The sequence below is a fragment of the Geotrypetes seraphini genome, chromosome 3 (assembly GCF_902459505.1).
Source record: "Geotrypetes seraphini chromosome 3, aGeoSer1.1, whole genome shotgun sequence".
Taxonomy (NCBI): domain Eukaryota; kingdom Metazoa; phylum Chordata; class Amphibia; order Gymnophiona; family Dermophiidae; genus Geotrypetes; species Geotrypetes seraphini.
Window position 1 is genome coordinate 412354726 of NC_047086.1, and position 17104 is coordinate 412371829.

Sequence of the window (17104 nt, forward strand, 5' to 3'; positions counted from 1 at the left end):
CACAGAGTCAAGGATCTCTCAATCCCAACCTGCAGTCTCCACACCTGACAGCTTGGTACCTCTCAACATGACTCCTCTTCAATTTTCTCAATCTGTAAGAGATGTTTTAGAGGTTTCTAGAAAGCCTACCACTAGACAATGCTATCACCAAAAATGGACTAGATTTTCTATGTGGTGTTTTTCTTATGTTAAGGAGCCTTAACATTCCTCCTTATCTTCTGTAACATAACATAGTAACATAGTAGATGACGGCAGATAAAGACCCGAATGGTCCATCCAGTCTGCCCAACCTGATTCAATTTAAATTTTTTTTTTTTTTTTCTTCTTAGCTATTTCTGGGCAAGAATCCAAAGCTTTACCCGGTACTGTGCTTGGGTTCCAACTGCCAAAATCTCTGTTAAGACTTACTACAGCCCATCTACACCCTCCCAGCCATTGAAGGCCTCCCCAGCCCATCCTCCACCAAACGGCCATATACAGACACAGACCGTGCAAGTCTGCCCAGTACTGGCCTTAGTTCAATATTTAATCTTATTTTCTGATTCTAAATCTTCTGTGTTCATCCCACGCTTCTTTGAACTCAGTCACAATTTTACTCTCCACCACCTCTCTTGGGAGCGCATTCCAGGCATCCACTACCCTCTCCGTAAAGTAGAATTTCCTAACATTGCCCCTGAATCTACCATCCCTCAACCTCAAATTATGTCCTCTGGTTTTATCATTTTCCTTTCTCTGGAAAAGATTTTGTTCTACGTTAATACCCTTCAAGTATTTGAACGTCTGAATCATATGTCCCCTGTCGCTTCTTTCCTCTAGGGCAGTGATGGCTAACCTTTTTGAGCCCGAGTGCCCAAACTGCCGCACAAAACCAAATAATTTCCTCAAAGTGCCAGCACGTCAATTAAACCTTAATAACAAGATTTTAGTATCTAAAAACTCTTTATAAAGTTGCCTGAACTATGTAACATCATTTTTAAAGGTTGGAATCTTTGTATTGTCAGAGAATCAATTTGATTCACAATCCTTTGGTTTTCATTTCAATTTATTGGCATAAGAACATAAGCAGTGCCTCCGCCGGGTCAGACCATAGGTCCATCCCGCCCAGCAGTCCGCTCCCGCGGCGGCCCGAACAGGTCACGGCCTGTCTGAGTCACCAGAAGGGGCCCCCTTGCCACCTTGGTTTCCCATTGAGTCCTATCTTCCCATCGAAGTCCTAACCCTCCGGTCTTGCACATGCACGACCTGGTTGGATTTCTATACTTATTACCTGGTTAGCTTTCTATACCTGTGTTACATCCCAGCACCTCTCTCAGTATCCCACGATCCCCCTATCCCTCAGGAATCCGTCCAATCCCTGTTTGAATCCTTGTACCGTACTCTGCCTGATCACTTCCTCCGGTAGCGCATTCCAAGTGTCCACGACCCTTTGTGTGAAAAAAACTTCCTTGCATTTGTTCTGAACCTATCTCCCTTCAGTTTCTCCGAATGCCCCCTCGTGCCTGTTGACCCCTTCAGCCTGAAGAATCTGTCCCTATCCATCCTCTCTATGCCCCTCATGATCTTGAAGGTCTCTATCATATCTCCCCTGAGCCTCCTTTTTTCCAGAGAGAAGAGCCCCAGCCTATCCAACCTCTCGGCGTATGGGCAGTGTTCCAGCCCTCTTACCAGTTTCGTTGCTCTCCTTTGGACTCTCTCAAGTACCGCCATGTCCTTCTTGAGGTACGGCAATTTATAATGTTTTAATGATTTCATTCATGGGCTAAATACACACATACTTTTCTCTGTCGCCGCACTCTTTGACCAAAAGATTTGTAAGCCTGCAACCACGTCAAGGTAGACTCTTTCAGCAGCTCCCCTCCCTCCCCCTTACCTTTGTGGTCAAGTCAAAATGATCTACCAACAATAAAATTTTAAAAACACAAAGCACGCTATACGCAGATAAAATGTTAATTATCATTTATATTCCGCGGGTTTTCAAAGAGGTCAAGGCAGATGACTTTATGCAATGTCACCTCAGTAACAACTATACAAAAATAGACAAATATTCCCCCTCCCTTTTTACTAAACCGTGATAGCGGTTTTTAGCGCAGGGACCTGCTCATAGGCTCCCTGCGCTAAAAAACGCTATTGCGGTTTAGTAAAAGGGGGCCATAGTGCAAAATATAGACACCATATATAAATTCTCAAAACGGACACATTTTGATCACTAAATTGAAAATAAAATCAATTTCCTATCTTTGGTAATTTCATCAGTCTCTGGTTGCACTTTATTCTTCTGACTGTGCATCCAATATTTCTTCCCTTTTTTCAGCCTCCTGTATGCTTTCTCTCCTCCAGACCTCATTCCCTCCCCAAACTTTTTCTTTGTTTCACCCTGCCCCCTTCTTTCTTTTTCTCTCTCTCTCCATACCCCCTTTCATTCTGTATGTCTGTCTTTCTCTCTCTCTCCGTGCCCCATTTTTCTTTGTTTCACCCAGCCCTCTTTCTTTTTTTTTTTTTTGGCTCCTTGTCCCCCCCTTTCTTTCTTTCTCCTTGCCATCCCCTATGCCACCACCATTGGGAAAATGCTGCCACCGCCACTGGGGAATAGGCTGCCACTGCCGCTATCGGGAACTGGCCGGCGCCGAGTTTGCCCTGCTTCTCTTCCCCACGGGGCCAACCAACTCTCGCCACTCGACGTCAATTCTAACATCGGAGAGGACGTTCTGGTCCAGCCAGGCAGCGATTGGCTGGCCCAGAACGTCCTCTCCGACATCAGAATTGATGCGGGTGGCGAGAGTTGGTCGGCCCCACAGGGAAAAGCAGGGAGAACTTGGCACCGGCCTGTTCCCAATGGCGGCGGTGGCACTCAAGTGGCTAAAGAGACGCAGTTTGCCAGCCTAGGGAGAACACTGGAGGGTGGCCAGCTGTGCACCCCCTTGGGGCGTAAAACCGGGGCAGACCGCCCCCACCCCCACCTTGGTATGCCACTGTCTGTACCTCACTCCCTCCCTATGACCAAAAATTCTCCTTTCTTCTATTCCCCGTGTACACAACCATCTGTTTCCCTCCCTTCCTCTCTCCCAAGTCCTTGCCTTCTGTGTCCAAAAACATATTCCCTCCCCACCTCAGCATCTCTTTCCCTCCCTTCCTCTCTCCCAAGTCCATGCCTTCTGTGTCCAAAAACACATTCCCTCCCCCACCTCAGCATCTATTTCTTTTCCTTCCTCTCTCCCAAGTCCATGCCTTGTGTCCAAAAACCCATTCCCTCCCCCACCTCAGCATCTATTTCCCTCCCTTCCTCTCTCCCAAGTCCATGCCTTCTGTGTGCAAAAACCCATTCCCTCCCCCACCTCAGCATCTCTTTCCCTCCCTTCCTCTCTCCCAAGTCCATGCCTTCTGTGTGCAAAAACGCATTCCATCCCACACCTCAGCATCTCTTTCCCTCCCTTCCTCTCTCCCAAGTTCATGCCTTCTGTGTCCAAAAACCCATTCCATCCCACACCTCAGCATCTCTTTCCCTCCCTTCCTCTCTCCCAAGTTCATGCCTTCTGTGTCCAAAAACCCATTCCCTCCCCCACCTCAGCATCTCTTTTCCTCCCTTCCTCTCTCCCAAGTTCATGCCTTCTGTGTCCAAAAACCCATTCCCTCCCCACCTCAGCATCTCTTTTCCTCCCTTCCTCTCTCCCAAGTCCATGCCTTCTGTGTGCAAATACCCATTCCCTCCCCCACCTCAGCATCTCTTTTCCTCCTTTCCTCTCTCCCAAGTTCATGCTTTCTGTGTCCAAAAACCCATTCCCTCCCCCATCTCAGCATCTCTTTTCCTCCCTTCCTCTCTCCCAAGTTCATGCCTTCTGTGTCCAAAAACCCATTCCCTCCCCCACCTCAGCATCTCTTTTCCTCCCTTCCTCTCTCCCAAGTCCATGCCTTCTGTGTCCAAAAACCCATTCCCTCCCCCACCTCAGCATCTCTTTTCCTCCCTTCCTCTCTCCCAAGTCCATGCCTTCTGTGTGCAAAAACCCATTCCCTCCCCCACCTCAGAATCTCTTTCCCTCCTTTCCTCTCTCCCACGTCCATGCTTTCTGTGTCCAAAAACCCATTCCATCCCCCACCTCACCATCTCTTTCCCTCCTTTCCTTTCTCCCAAGTTCATGCCTTGTGTCCAAAACGCACTCCCTTCCCCTTTTGTGTTCCCCGTTTGTCTCCCAGCCCATCTTAGCAACTTTCTCAGCAAAATGTAGCTCGAGCCGCGTAGGCTTGTCTTCTATTTCCTGCCTGTCCCGCCGCGCACACATAGCCAATCGGAAATCTTCCCCGACTTCAGCGCTGACGTCGGAGGGCGGGCTTTGCTTAAGCCCTCCCTCCGACGTCAGCGCTGACCTCGGGGAAGATTTCCGATCGGCTGTGTGAACGGCAGGGCAGTCGGAGTAGAAGACGAGCCTCGCGGCTCGAGTTATATTTAACCCCGCGGGTCCCCCATCGTCCCCGTTCAGCTCTCTCTCCTGTGCCACCCCTGGTAGTACTGCCCTGATGGCGGCCCTGCGCGTGCCAGCTGCAAGACCTTCGCGTGCCACAGTTGGCACGCGTGCCATAGGTTCGCCATCGCTGCTCTAGGGTATACATATTCAGGGCTTCCGGTCTCTCCCCATACGCCCTCCTCTGGACCGCCTCAAGTCTTCTTACATCTTTCGCCAGATACGGTCTCCAAAACTGAACACAATACTCCAAGTGGGGCCTCACCAATGACCTGTACAGGGGCATCAACACCTTCTTCCTTCTACTGACTACGCCTCTTTTTATACAGCCCAGCATCCTTCTGGCAGCAGCCACTGCCTTGTCACACTGTTTTTTCGCCTTTAGATCTTCGGACACTATCACCCCAAGGTCCCTCTCCCCGTCCGTGCATATCAGCTTCTCTCCTCCCAGCATATACGGTTCCTTCCTATTATTAATCCCCAAATGCATTACTCTGCATTTCTTTGCATTGAATTTTAGTTGCCAGGCATTAGACCATTCCTCTAACTTTTGCAGATCCTTTTTCATATTTTCCACTCCCTCTTCGGTGTCTACTCTGTTACAAATCTTGGTATCATCTGCAAAAAGGCACACTTTTCCTTCTAACCCTTCAGCAATGTCACTCACAAACATATTGAACAGGATTGGCCCCAGCACCGAACCCTGAGGGACTCCACTAGTCACCTTTCCTTCCTTCGAGCGACTTCCATTAACCACCACCCTCTGGCGTCTGTCCGACAGCCAGTTTCTGACCCAGTTCACCACTTTGGGTCCTAACTTCAGCCCTTCAAGTTTGTTCAACAGCCTCCAATGAGGAACTGTATCAAAGGCTTTGCTGAAATCCAAGTAAATTACATCTAGCATATGTCCTCGATCCAGCTCTCTGGTCACCCAATCAAAACATTCAATCAGGTTCGTTTGGCACGATTTACCTTTTGTAAAGCCATGTTGCCTCAGATCCTGTAACCCATTAGATTCAAGGAAGTACACTATCCTTTCTTTCAGCAACACTTCCATTATTTTTCCAACAACTGAAGTGAGGCTCACCGGCCTGTAGTTTCCTGCTTCATCCCTGTGACCTCTTTTATGAATAGGGACCAGATCCGCTCTCCTCCAATCCCCAGGAATCACTCCCGTCTCCAGAGATTTGTTGAACAAGTCTTTAATAGGACTCGCCAGAACCTCTCTGAGCTCCCTTAGTATCCTGGGATGGATCCCGTCTGGTCCCATCGCTTTGTCCACCTTCAGTTTTTCAAGTTGCTCATAAACACCCTCCTCTGTGAACGGCGCAGAATCTGCTCCATTTTCTCATGTAACTTTGCCAGACAGTCTCGGTCCTTCTCCAGGATTTTCTTCTGTGAACACAGAACAGAAGTATTTGTTTAGCACATTTGCTTTCTCCTCATCACTCTCCACATATTTGTTCCCAGCATCTTTTAGCCTAGCAATTCCATTTTTTATCTTCCTCCTTTCACTAATATATCTGAAAAAATTTTTATCTCCCTTTTTTACATTTTTAGCCATTTGTTCTTCCGCCTGTGCCTTCGCCAAACGTATCTCTCTCTTGGCTTCTTTCAGTTTCACCCTGTAGTCCTTTCTGCTCTCCTCTTCTTGGGTTTTTTTATATTTCATGAACGCCAACTCTTTCGCCTTTATTTTCTCAGCCACTAGGTTGGAGAACCATATCGGCTTCCTTTTTCTCTTGTTTTTATTGATTTTCTTCACATAAAGGTCCGTAGCCATTTTTATCGCTCCTTTCAGCTTAGACCACTGTCTTTCCACTTCTCTTATGTCCTCCCATCCTAACAGCTCTTTCTTCAGGTACTTTCCCATTGCATTAAAGTCCGTACGTTTGAAATCTAGGACTTTAAGTATCGTGCGGCCGCTCTCCACTTTAGCCGTTATATCAAACCAAACCGTTTGATGATCGCTACTTCCCAGGTGAGCACCCACTCGAACATTAGAGATACTCTCTCCATTTGTGAGGACCAGATCCAATATCGCTTTTTCCCTTGTGGGTTCCATCACCATTTGTCTGAGCAGAGCCTCTTGAAAGGCATCCACAATCTCCCTACTTCTTTCCGATTCCGCAGACGGGAACATTCCAGTCCGCATCCGGCAGGTTGAAATCTCCCAACAGCAGAACCTCCTCTTTCCTTCCAAACTTTTGGATATCCACAATCAGATCCTTATCAATTTGCTGCGATTGAGTCTGAGGTCTGTAGACTACACCCACGTAGATAGAAGTTCCATCTTCTCTTTTCAGAGCAATCCATATCGCTTCTTCCTCTCCCCAGGTCCTTTGCATTTCGGTCGCTTGGATATTGATCTTTACATAGAGAGCTGCTCCTCCTCCTTTATGACCATCTCTGTCCTTCCTAAAAAGATTATATCCCGGTATGTTTGCATCCCATCCATGTGATTCACTGAACCATGTCTCTGTGATAGCAACAATATCTAGATCTGCCTCTAATATCAGGGCTTGCAGATCATGAACTTTGTTGCTTAGACTGCGAGCATTTGTGGTCATCGCTTTCCAGCTATTTTTCAGCGATAATCTCCTTTTTCGTATGGATTTTTGTGTCGTTTCACTTTCCGTTGCAATACTAAGCAATACTGAGTTGCTAATATTGCTTATGTTGCAGCCTTTACTACTATCACATCTTTTCTTTTGCCGGGGGTGGTCTCTATAATTGTCCTTCGTACATACACCACCCCCACCTTCTAGTTTAAATGCCTAGAAAAATATTGTCTAAATTTCTCTGCAAGGTTTCTTTTTCCTGCTGTAGTAATATGTAGCCCATCAGTGCAATATAGCTTCTTGTCCTTCCATGTATTTCCCCATCCTCCTATGAACCTAAAGCCTTCTTGATGACACCAGGCTTTGAGCCATCTATTAAAGTCCTCTGTGTTTTTCACTCTTTGCTCTCCCTTTCCATATGCAGGCAGTATTTCAGAAAAAGCTAAAGTCTTTACAAAAGGTTTCAAACCCTCACCAAGCTCTCAAAAAGCTTTCTGTGCTGCAAGTGTGGAGTTGTTGGCCAGGTCATTTGTTCCCAGATGGATAACAACATCAGTGTTAAAATCCTTAGTTTCTTCCTTAATTATAGTCAGTATTTGCCTGGAAATACTGGACTCCTGGTAGCTGAGGATCCTGGAAGACATTTCACTATTTTGGCTCCTCGCCCTGTGTTCCAAGGTTAATGCCTCTGATGATGGAATCCCCCAACAGTAATAGTTTTCTGTGTTTGGCTTTTTTATTTGTACTTAGGGTGCGCTTGTTCTCTTGAGTTACCTTCATTGGTTCCAGTCCCACCTCCCTTCTGTTTTCTTGAGTATCGCAGTGCATTAGTGGAGCGAAGGAATTCTGTAGAGGTAATATTAGTGAAGGTGGATGTTTCTGAGTTACATGTCGCAGTCTTCCTGAGCCTACTGTGACCCATTTACTCCTGGGCTGTTTTATTCTTTGAGGTAGAGGTGGTAAGTTGGTATGATTTTGTGGAGTGATGGAAGCTGCTTTAATTGTATTCAATTCCTATTTAAGTTTGCAGAGCTCCTCCTTAATACTGGCAAGTTGAAGACAGATGGGGCAAGCCTTAAGCCTCCAAATAGTATGTCTTGGAATTAAAGCACCACAGTGATTGCATAGAATAAAGGTCATCTTGATTGGTTGTGAAGTCCTGATTATATGGGTCTCTATATATGAATAGTGGTCCCTGGGGTTGGTGGGACTATAAGTCTTACCCTTATTCCTATGAAGGGAAAGAGGAAATAAGATTTAACAGAGGAAAGAGAAGGGTTTATTTTTTGTGCTTTTTTTATTTTTATTTTTTTAGTAAGAAACAGGGATGAGAAGAGAAATTAAGCAGATATAATGCTGAAAACCAGTGAAAAGAGCAGAATATGAAATGCAGAGCAACTTATCTTATTGAATGAAGTTCCAGGACAGCCTTGTTCACAGCAATGTCCCAAAGATAGTGTTGGATTACCTTTTGCACTTATCCACTTCTGGCCTCAAGTCTACATCGATCCAAGTCCATCTCAGTGCAATTGTGGCTTTCCATCAGCCTATTGAAGGGAAACCCCTCTCTGCTCATCCAGTGGTATCATGAAAGGACTTTTCAATGTCAAACCTCCTCTCAAACCGCCTCCTGTGGTTTGGGACCTCAATGTTGTCCTTGCTCAATAATGAAGCCTCCATTTGAACCAATTGACAAGGCTCATCTGAAGTATCTCACTTGGAAAGTGGTGTTTCTCATTGCCCTCACTTCTGCTCGAAGAGTCAGTGAGCTGCAAGCTGTCTTCCATCATGACAAAAGTGGTCCTTCGAACTCATCCCAAATTCCTCCCTAAAGTGGTATCGGAATTTCATCTCAAACAATCCATTGTTCTTCTAGTGTTCTTTCCAAAGCCTCATTCTCATCCTGGAGAAATAGCTCTTCATACTCTGGACTGTAAACGTGCTTTGGCCTTCTATTTGGAACGCACCAAACCACACAGAACTGCTCCTTAACTTTTTTTTATCCTTTGATCCAAATAAGTTGGGACATCCTATCTCTAAGCATACCATCTCCAACTGGATGGCTGCTTGTATCACATTCTGCTATGCCCAGGCTGGATTGCCTCTATACAGTAGAGTCACAGCCCATAAAGTTCGAGCAATAGCAGCTTTAGTAGCTTTCCTCAGATCTACACCTATTGAGGAAATTTGCAAGGCTGCTACTTGGTCCTCAGTTCATACTTTCACTTCTCACTATTGTCTGGATACTTTCTCCAGACAGGATAGACAGTTTGGCCAAACAGTATTACAAAATTTATTCTCCTAAATTGCCAACACTCCCACCATCCCATTTTGGTTAGCTTGGAGGTCACCCATATGTGAGAATAGCCTGCCTGCTTGTCCTGGGATAAAGCACAGTTACTTACCGTAACAAGTGTTATCCAGGGGACAGCAGGCAGCTATTCTCACAACCCACCCACCTCCCCTGGTTGGCTTCTCTGCTAGCTCTCTGAACTGAGCAGACGCGCTCTGCACTGGGCAGGAAGGTACTCGCGCATGCACAGTGCGGTCGACTTGAAACTTCTAGTTTCTTAAGCAAGTCTGCTTGCGAGCTTCTGCATCTGGGGTCCGCTGATGACATCATCCATATGTGAGAATAGCTGTCTGCTGTCCCTGGATAACACCTGTTACGGTAAGTAACTGTGCATTTTCCTCCCCCCCCCTCTCTTTGCAGTGCTTGGATCCTGGTTGTTGAGGCTCAGTCTGGCTCTGGCCCAATTGGCAGCTGTCCTGGTGGCAGATGTCCTATCTCCTATTCAGGTTAGTCTGAGAGGAGCTGTGGCAGGCTGCATAATATCTTCCCAGCATCTGGTCTAAGTAGGGCCATTGCTGCTTACAGAGCAGTTCGGAGGGGGTGGGGGGGGTCTGAAATGTGTGTTTTTTGAGATTATATCACCCACCCCCAAAATCGCTGATTTTGGAGGTCCTCTGGCGGAGTTACAGCCGTTTTTTCAGTGGGAAATCCTGGAGACGGCCATCTTGGATTTTTCCCGATTTAAATTCTAAATTCTCAGACTTCTTCAAAAAGCCTCATTTTTGCTTCTAACCATCAGGGATGAAGTCTTCTTGCTCCACTGACAAGAATTCATGCCACGTTTGTGCCGGATGGGCACCCGAAGAGCAGCATTGTGCCACATGTTTGCCAGACATGCTGAGGAGGTGGGAACTTTGGATTCCGCCTCGGACCACCTTATTAATGCTGCCAAATGACTGTTGGGACAAATGGGATGATTTTATCCACTTGGGGTCCTGTGATGCAGTGCCAATACCTGTTAAAGGTTCTGATGGCCCCCAAGGCAAAAAAGAAAGTGCTCTAGTCCACAGTTCTTCAACCGCCGGTCCGCAGACCGGTGTCGGTCCGCAGGAAATTTTTGCTGGTCCGCGCAGGGCCGGCAAGATTGACTTACTTCAACTTCCTGCCGGTCTGCGCAGGGCCGGCAAGATCAATATCTGAAGTCTGCGCTAGAAAGCTGCACGGGAACGGGGACGACGGGCATCCCGTGGGTTTCCCCTTCAGGTCACGGGGATCCAGTGGGGACGCCCCCTAGGGTAGCATGGATCCCGTGGGGACGCCTCCGAGGGTCACGGGGTTCCTGCGGGGCTGGATGTACTCAGTCGCACGGCTCTTCTCCCTACCTGCTCTGCTTGCAGCACAGAGTCGAACGGAAGTCTTCCCACATCAGCGCTAACGTCGGAGGGGAGGGAGGGCTTAAACAAAGCCCTCCCTCCCTCCCTCCGACGTCAGCGCTGATGTCAGGAAGACTTCCGTTCGGCTCTGTGCTGCAGGCAGGGCAGGAAAGGAGAAGAGTAGCCTCGCGGCTCAAGTGGCGTACCAAGGGAGGGGAGCGGTCCGCCCCAGGTGCAGCACAGCCGGCCAGGTCCCCTTACTTTTGTGGCGCTTCCCCGACCGACAACAGCCCCGGTCCAACAAACCTCCCTGCTCTGTAGCCGCTAATCTAAATTACCTTCTTACAGCAGCTGTAAGAAGGTAATTTAGATCCGCGGCTACAGGGCAGGGAGGTTTGTCCGACCGGGCCTGTTCTGTTGTCGGTTGGGTGGGGAAGCGCCACAAAGGTAAGGAGCAGGGAGGGAGAAAAGGAGGAAAGGTGGAGTGGAGAAGAAAAGACGCTTAAGGGAAATGGGTAAAACTGAGGGGGGAGAAGGACGCTGAAAGCACCGGGGAAGACAAAGGGGTGGAGAAGGACGCTGAAAGGCCATGGGGAAGGCGGGGTGGGGGGTGGGAGAAGGACGCTGAAAGGCCATGGGGAAGACAGGGGGGGGAGAAGGATGCTGAAAGGACATGGGGAAGACAGAGGGGGGGGGGAGAAGGACACTGAAAGCACATATAGAAGACAGAGAGGGGAGAAGGACACTGACAGGACATGGGGAAGATGGGGGGGAGAAGGATGCTGAAAGGAAATAGGGAAGAGAGAGTGGGGAGAAGACGCTGGCAGGGAAGAAGACAGAGATGCCAGACTATGGGGGGAGCGGAGGGAAGAAGATAGGTGCCAGACCAATTTGGAAGGGGGGAGAAAGGGAGAGGCACAGTAACAGAGCAAATGGAAGACGCAGAGGGAAGAGAGACAGTGGACGGAAGGAATTGAATGAGAACATGAGGAAAGCAGAAACCAGGCAACAAAGGTAGGAAAATAATTCTATTTCTTTTTTTTTTGCTTCAGGATAAAGTAGTATATTAGTTGTGTTGATAAAAATTTATAAACATTAAAGGCTCTGGTAGAAACCCATTTACAAAGTATATATTCTTCCCAATTAATATTTCCAAATTAATAAAGTCTTTTTGCTTATTTGTAAATGGGTTTCTACCAGAGCCTTTAATTCAGTAGCATAATTAAATGAAATAACTATTTCTGAAGTTTATAGGGACGAGCGGGGACGGAGAGGATTCCTCACGGGGACGGGCAGGGACGGAGGGGATTCCTCGCGGGGACGGGTGGGGACGGAGGGATTCCTCACGGGAACGGGTGGGATTCCTCACGGGGACGGGTGGGACTTTGGCGGGGACGGGTGGGATTTCTGTCCCCGTGCAACTCTCTAGTCTGCGCTGGGCTGGAGAGATCTTGGGGAGCCTCCGACAGTGGCTTTCTCCCCTCTCTGCAGCTCTCCTTTACTTCCCAGCGCAGCGATTCACGAAGGCAGCCTCGGGGCTTTTGCTGAGTCGCGGCTGCCTCTGATGATGCAACTTCCTCTTTCCTCAGAGGCGGTGCGACCCAACAAAGGACCTGAGGCTGCCTTCCTGAATCGCTGCGCTGGGAAGTAAGAAGAGCTGCTGGGAGGGGAGAAAGCTACTATCAGAAGCTGCTGGACAAGGGAAAAAAAGGGCTGCTACTGGAGAGGGAGAAGGAGAAGAAGAGATGCTTCTGAGAGGGGAGGAGGGAAAGGAATCTGGGAAGCTGCTGGGCAAGGAAAAAAAGGGACAGCTGCTACTGGAGAGGGAGAAGGAGAGATGCTTCTGGGAGGGGAGGAGGGAAAGGGATCTGGGAAGCTGCTGGGCAAGGAAAAAAAGGGACAGCTGCTACTAGAGAGGGAGAAGGAGAGATGCTGCTGGGAGGGGAGGAGGGAAAGGAATCTGGGAAGCTGCTGGGCAAGGAAAAAAAGGGACAGCTGCTACTGGAGAGGGAGAGGGAGAAGGAGAGATGCTGCTGGGAGGGGAGGAAGGGAAGAGAGTTACTGCTGGACAGGAGGAGGAGGGAAGGGAGAATGAAAAAAGGAAGGAAACAGCTGGCAGAGAGATTAGAGGAGGGGAAGGGGAGACACAGGCATGGGAAAGTAGAGAGATTGATGATAGGAAGGGGTCAGCAGAAAAATAAGCAGAGAGGGACAACGATGATCTGGTGTAGGAGAGATAAAAATGAAGAGAGCAATGAAGCTGGAATGAATCATGTAAAAAGGAGAGAGGAAGGGAGGGGAGCTGGGAGGGGAGGAAGGGAAGAGAGTTACTGCTGGACAGGAGGAGGAGGGAAGGGAGAATGAAAAAAGGAAGGAAACAGCTGGCAGAGAGATTAGAGGAGGGGAAGGGGAGACACAGGCATGAGAAAGTAGAGAGATTGATGATAGGAAGGGGTCAGCAGAAAAATAAGCAGAGAGGGACAACGATGATAGATCTGGTGTAGGAGAGATAAAAATGAAGAGAGCAATGAAGCTGGAATTAATCATGTAAAAAGGAGAGAGGGGTACAAGCTGGATGGAAAGGGGAGAGGGGCATAGAAAGAAGACAGATACCATATGGAAGGGGGAGAGGACAGACAGTGGATGGAAGGGGCAGATGCTGGATTGAAGAGACAGAGAGGGCAGACGCTGGAAGGAAGAGAGTGAAAAGAAGATTGAAAGCAGAAACCAGAGACGACAAAAGGTAGAAAAAAATAATTTTATTTCTATTTTGTGATTAGAATATATCAGATTTGAAATATATATCCTGCTAGAGCTGGTGTTAGACATAACTGGGGACTGCAAAACGCAGGAAGTGCTTCTTTAGCTTCCAGCTGGCTTAGGGCGCTCTCTGACCAGGGGGCAGTTGCCCTAGTTGCACTCCCTTAAAACTATTCCAGTCATGTGTGACTGCAGTATTCTGTTAGCATGATATTTCTGTGTAGCATTCTGTAATAATTTGGCTTGTTCAGTTTTCTTGATAGTAGAGGGGATATATGTGAAGGGGAGGGGAGACAGGGGTTTTGTTGAACCTTGTTCTGAATTATTTGTATTTATAAAATGACAATTGTACAGAATATTGTTTCTTTTTATACTTTAATAAAATACATTCAATATAAAATCATAACTGAGGCTTGTGTGGATGGGATCAGATGATTTGTGGGGACCGAGCTCACGGAAATTGGGTTTTAAAATTTTAGTCCTAGTAGTTTGCCGGTCCACAAAATAATTCTTTTTTTTCTGCCGGTCCACGGGTGTAAAAAGGTTGAAGAACACTGCTCTAGTCCTCCTCTTGAAGGGGTTTCTTGGTCCTATATGCCCTTCATGCCTGACTTTGTGAACTTGCTCTAGCAAGTCTGTCGGCAGTGATGTGGTGCCTTCTAGGTCAGCTAGTGAGCAACCATTTGCGCAGCCTTCCTGTATTCCAGCATCTGCTTATCCACAGAGGCTTGTGTCTCCCTGGACACCGATAGCCTGAAGTCATTATGTTCTTGTATAGATCCATGGTGAGGCCCCACCTGGAATACTGTGTGCAATTCTGGAGGCCGCATTACCGTAAGGATGTGCTGAGACTGGAGTCGGTCCAGAGAATGGCCACCCGGATGGTCTCGGGACTCAAGGATCTCCCGTACGAGGAACGGCTGGATAAGTTGCAGCTGTACTCACTCGAGGAACGCAGAGAGAGGGGTGACATGATCGAGACATTCAAGTATCTCACGGGCCGCATTGAGGTGGAAGAAGATATCTTCTTTTTCAAGGGTCCCGCAGCAACAAGGGGGCATCCGTGGAAAATCAGGGACGGGAAACTGCATGGGGACACCAGGAAATTCTTTTTCACTGAAAGGGTGGTTGATCACTGGAATAGTCTTCCACTTAAGGTTATTGAGGCCAGTAGCGTGCCTGATTTTAAGGCCAAATGGGATAGGCACGTGGGATCTATTCATAGAGAAAGGTAGGGGAGGGTCATTGGGGTGGGCAGACTAGATGGGCCGTGGCCCTTATCTGCCATCTATTTCTATGTTTCTATGTATAGGATACAAACATGTCTAGGATTTGATAGGCCTCAGCTTCAACGCCATTCCCTGGTTGTAGAGTCTGCTTTGATGTGTGCTTTACTTAATAGACATCGCGCCGGCGTTATGGGGGGTTTGGGGGGTTGTAACCCTCCACATTTTACTGTAAACTTAACTTTTTCCCTAAAAACAGGGAAAAAGTGAAATTTTCAGTAAAATGTGGGGGGTTACAACCAGTGTTCCCGCTAAGCTGCGCTGGCGTGCGCTGGCGCACAAAATATTACATCGCAGCGCACAAGTTTCACGTCACAGTGCACACTCGAGCGGAGGTGAGAGGAAGCGGCGGCGGTCTGCCCTGATCGCCTAAGATGCAGCAGCGGCGGCATCCCCGTAATTTACGGGGATCATGAAAGGAGCCGCCGCTGCTGCATCTTAGGCGATCAGGGCAGACCGCCGCCGCTTCCTCTCACCTCCGCTCGAGTGTGCGCTGTGACGTGAAACTTGTGCACTGCGATGTAATATTTTGTGCGCCAGCGCACGCCAGCGCAGCTTAGCGGGAACACTGGTTACAACCCCCCAAACCCCCCACAACGCCCCCACAACGCGGCGTGATGTCTATTAAGTAAAGTGGTGGGTTCCTCCCCCCCCACCCCCCCGTTGGAGCCCTAAAAATAGTAATTTAGAGCGGCGCACGCCTCCGCGCTGCGCTCAATTGTCTGGACGCACCTTTGTCCTGGCGCGCTTTTGACCTGACACCTTCCTGGTTCATCCTGGGAGGAGCCTAGGACTCTGATTGGCCCAGGCACCTAAATTTAAAATGATTGTGTACTTGCTATGTGTCCATACCGGGTTCCACAGATGACATCACCCACATATGAGAATATATTCTTGCTATCCTCTGAGAACACCTGCTACAGGTAAGTAACTTTGCTTTATAGCTGAACATGCACACAGCTGTATGATGATTATATGTTAAGTCTAAAGCAGGCAGTGGGGATTTGAACTCTGCTTTATCAGGTTCACTAGACCACTGCCTCCTCTAAAGTGCTGGCATCAGCCCATATCCCTCTGGCTTTACTTCTGCTAGGGCTTTTTGAGGGTTTTGCTGCTTTCTTAACTGTGTATGCCAGTAATAGTATGTCTCCATCTTAGACCTAAAAACGTAACATATCAACTTGTTTTAGTTTTGAAATAGTTAGAGTATAAAGAAGGGAAAGAAGTTAGAGATGAAATTTCATTCCTAATTTTATACAAATATTGCAGAGCATATACAACTGGTGATGCAAACGATGGCTGGAATTAAACTGCCGTCGCTGGGAGTCCCAACCTGGGCTCGGCAGATGTCGGATCAGCAGTGGAAGGATATTGTGCAAAAAACCTTGCAATCTCGGGCAAGCTGGCTTAACTCCAAGAAGAACTGAAAACTGAGCTGTTTCTCCACATCATGATGGTCTCTCTGCACTACAGACACTTTTTGCCTGCATCTGATTCTATGGCTGCTTCCATGGACCTTAGGCTGCCTTTCTCTGATCTTTAAGTTTCTGGCTCTTTGAAAGTTGCTTTGTGTCAAATGTTCTTGTTGTACTATTAAAAGGTAAAACCAAAAAAAAGAGCATGTTTCTACCCATGCTGCACCTCAGCTTCCTCGTGCCATGAAATATGTCTGTTTGCAAAGGGAGGGAGAGAAGACTAGCTGGAAAAACTAGCCCCAACTTTCCCCACACATAAATCTTTTAAAAAGGGCTCTTGTGTAAAGCCGGGTCTTACTGTAGTTATGTAACTTGAAGGAAAGGGGAGAATTGAATCTGCTGCTAATCTCCCTCCTCCAGATGACAAACAAGAAAGACATTATGTTTGGATCAAAAACTGACAAGAGATCAGAACTTCATGATTATTACAAATTGGCTCATGTTTAATTCATATACGAGTCCAGTTTTCTTTTAAAACGTTTTTTGAAATTGGCAAAGTAGAAATTAATGTCAGTGTGGGTTGAAGGCCAGGAAGAGACTTGATCAGTGCTTTCTATTACTATCCAGGTACTGGAAATGAATCAAATCCACTTATGTTTATATAGCAGGTTTTGATCAGTGATGTAGCAAATCAAAGAAACATCCAATGGGTCTGCAGTAAAAGGCGAACACCAAAAACAAAGAAAAAACTGCAGAATCTTTATGCAAAATTGGAATCCATAAAATAGCTCTCATACAGCCATTTTTATGGATTCTGTGCTGTGGACCATATGCTACTCTCACCTCTTAGTACAGTTCAGCTTCCTCTTTTTTCTCCTTTGAAGACTCCATCTATTCACTCTGCTACCTCTCCTAGTAGCAGTGATTATTGACCCCCCCCCCCCTTTTTTTTTGAACCTTCA

General features: G+C 47.5%; 1 protein-coding gene across 1 annotated transcript in view; it reads left to right on the forward strand.

Moving 5' to 3' along the window:
• Positions 1-16343, forward strand: part of MEA1 (male-enhanced antigen 1) — a 146867-nt gene extending 130524 nt beyond the window's left edge. The window contains exon 4 of the mRNA XM_033937709.1: positions 15997-16343. Coding sequence (XP_033793600.1) covers positions 15997-16154 — 158 coding nt within the window. The 3' untranslated portion in view covers positions 16155-16343. The remainder of the gene's footprint in view (positions 1-15996) is intronic.
• Positions 16344-17104: the final 761 nt, after the last annotated feature.